Source organism: Varroa jacobsoni, unplaced genomic scaffold (genome assembly GCF_002532875.2).
Source record: "Varroa jacobsoni isolate VJ856 unplaced genomic scaffold, vjacob_1.0 scaffold_1071, whole genome shotgun sequence".
In the NCBI taxonomy this organism is placed as follows: Eukaryota; Metazoa; Arthropoda; class Arachnida; order Mesostigmata; family Varroidae; genus Varroa; species Varroa jacobsoni.
Genome location: NW_019213973.1, coordinates 213,903 through 216,797, shown reverse-complemented (window position 1 = coordinate 216,797; position 2,895 = coordinate 213,903). Strand labels below are relative to the sequence as shown.

Sequence of the window (2,895 nt, the reverse complement as noted above, 5' to 3'; positions counted from 1 at the left end):
CTGCAATTAGCAACCAATAGCAGGAATAGAAGACAAACAAGCGGAAACAGGTATACACCGACGCGAAAACATCACATGAAAGCATCGTAACACAAAGTTCGCCGTTAGTCTTCAACAGCATCAACTACAACACCATTGTAAATGTTAGAGAATGCAGTTACTATATTTTTTTCTTCTAATTATTGGTTATTCATACATGCTTGAAAAAGTATATTGCGTAAAGGATTAAAATTAATTAGCATCTTGATTTTACTACACACATAGGCAGCAATACTGTTATAAACCTCTACGTGTTTTTATCTTGCGCACTAGAAAATATGTTTCTTATTAATAGGTTGCCCGCGCACTGTTTTCCACTCTGCACGGAAAGAGTTCATCTGCGTTTATTATATTGCAAGCGTCCGTATTATCACGTCACAGAAAAAAGAACGTGTGTAACTTTTGTTCAATAACAGGTTACGTGACAAAACGTCGTAGCCAAAGACAACGTCATAAAATAATGAAAATATAACATTTATTAACAATAGGCAATTAAAAATATCAACAACATTTGGCGATGTCACTAGGGGGTAAGAACAACAAGTGGCAGATTCTGTAGATCACGGTCTCTCGCGCCATTTCTGTCTCGGAATCTTGGGTCCCCTATAAAAGAGTTGTCTTGATAATTTTCCATTGGTGGTTTCTAATACCACCTCACTAACAGCACGAGTGGACGAAACTCAACGCGCACCGAAACTTGTATAACGACACATCACAGGATCGACGATAGGATTATCACGAATAGAATGAGCAAGCAAATGCCCAAAATAGCTAGGAAAATCAACTTCTGAAAAGTAAAATGGGCGAACAAAATACAACAAACGGGTAGAAGCTAGCGAAAAAACAAAGAAGAAAAAAAAACACTGATTGCACAAACGGTAACAACGCATGCGTCATTAAGAGCTAACATAAACATCATTGGGAAACTACGTAGCAAGCTTCTTAGAAAGTGTATATGCCTGACAGTCACTGAGAACTTGTTTAGCCTCTTTGAATATTTTGGATATGGAGCATGGTGTATATAATTTGCTAAGAAAGGCAAGGTCACCAGCATTCTCACGTAGAGCTTATCTATATATACATATATGATAATAATATATAATTATCGCATAATGGTACGTACCCTTCGCGCCTTGCTCTGGTAGACTAGGGCCTTTTTGGTGTCCTGTTTGGCCGTTTCAATATAATCCCGCGCGTGCTCGACATGGTACTCGATACGATCGATCATTTCTCCCTGGCTTTCGACCAGCATCGCCATGTCCATAAACATATCGTGCAGCTCTCGGATCGAGTTTTCAAGCTTCATAATATCGGCGTGTCGCGCCTCAATATCCGCCAACGTCTGTTTGGCCTGCTGTGTCTCCATGATAATGCCTTGTGTGAATATGGCCGGGTTTCCCGTCTCCAACATTTCCTCCAGTTCTTCGTTTGTCGTCACACGACCTGCTCGTAATGAACGCAGTCATGAGAGATTGAATCGACAATAAACAAAAGCATATTAGTCGCAGTGTTGAAGTAAACAAAAGGATTTGCTAAGCAGCGAAGGGTTTCCATCTCGTCGAAACTTCAAATCTATTACCGAGATATGATTCGTCTATCGAATGAAATTATCTATAGCTTGGCCGCCGATCGAGTGTCGTACCAGCCTGCAGATTATACGCTTATTGTATATATAAAAACATTCTACGCAAGCAAGCCTCTTTCGTTGCATTTGAATTATATTGATTTTTTAGATGGTTTGACAAACTACCCCAGGAAAATTCGCAATGTAGCCATTTTTAAATTAATAGCAAGTCTTCCTCAAGAAACGGCCTAACTAAGTCTCATTTTCCAGTTTTTAGTTACAGCGCACCCAGTCGTCTGACAACAAACATAAGGAGCAATACGGTTGTAGATGTACAATAGCGCCAGTTACGTATCTGCTAATTGCGGAAAACGTAATGGAAATGTTGGTCAAATTTAACCTAAAAAGGCACTTTGACAGAGGACTGTAGCTAATGCCTCTATTTATTATTTACATAAGAAGCCCAAATTGCCTTAGGCTTCCTTGCATGAAAATTGTTCGTATGAGGTTAGAAAAATACATGACTTATATCGAAGAGATTAGTCGTACGGAATTGTGGGTCAGATCGTAATGGGCAAATACCTGTTAGTCATTTGCAGTAGCTTTTACACATTCGGAGACTTAAGAGAATTCTCATATGTACTTACCTTTATTACCTTACTTTTTCTATTATAGGTATGCAATATTTGTATCTTAAGAATAAAAAACCTTTATCGGATGTTTTCGTCGAAACAGAACTGCTACATATATACATGAGAAGGAAAATGTGTGCCGTCACTCTTGGTGTTGCCACACGAAACTGGTCACCGAATCCTCTATTCGGGCTGTGCAACTATATAGAATTTGAATCTGGTGCATTATCGCGTTAGATTATGAGGTTGTCTGTAGCAGTAGAAGAACGCTCTCGAAGACCATCCGTAAAGGATCGTGTCAAGTACGTCACCTGTTATTTCCAGCTGTCGTTGTATTCTCGCCTTGCAGCGTTCTCGGTAGTCGGTTTGCGTCTTATTATAATCAGTCATCACCTCAACGAACTTTTGCGACAACATGGAATGTTGCGTCTTTCGTATACGGAAGTCTGCACTCATCATTTGCGTCTGCTCCAATTGTTCGATGCTTTGCTCCATGTGTTTGAGTTTCTGACGAACCCGATTCGCCGTCTTCTTGATATCCGCCATCATGTCATCGAGTTCCTGCTTGACCTATGATAGGCCAATGAACAAGCACAACAGCAATGCAAGAAAAAGCACAAATTCTATGTCAAAATCAGATCCCGCTATCCTATAAGCCCT

General features: G+C 39.9%; 1 protein-coding gene across 5 annotated transcripts in view; it reads right to left on the bottom strand.

The window, feature by feature from the left end:
• Syx1A (Syntaxin 1A) overlaps positions 1-2,895 on the bottom strand; it is a 39,356-nt gene that overhangs the window by 16,852 nt on the left and 19,609 nt on the right. For 4 of the 5 annotated variants that reach the window (XM_022843736.2, XM_022843741.2, XM_022843738.2 and 1 more), the window contains 2 exons: positions 2,547-2,805; positions 1,163-1,482 (listed from right to left, as the gene is read on the bottom strand). In XM_022843736.2, coding sequence (XP_022699471.1) covers positions 1,163-1,482; positions 2,547-2,805 — 579 coding nt within the window. Of the gene's footprint in view, positions 1-492; positions 827-1,162; positions 1,483-2,546; positions 2,806-2,895 lie in introns of those variants that run through there. The other variant, XM_022843735.2, reaches the window with a different exon arrangement.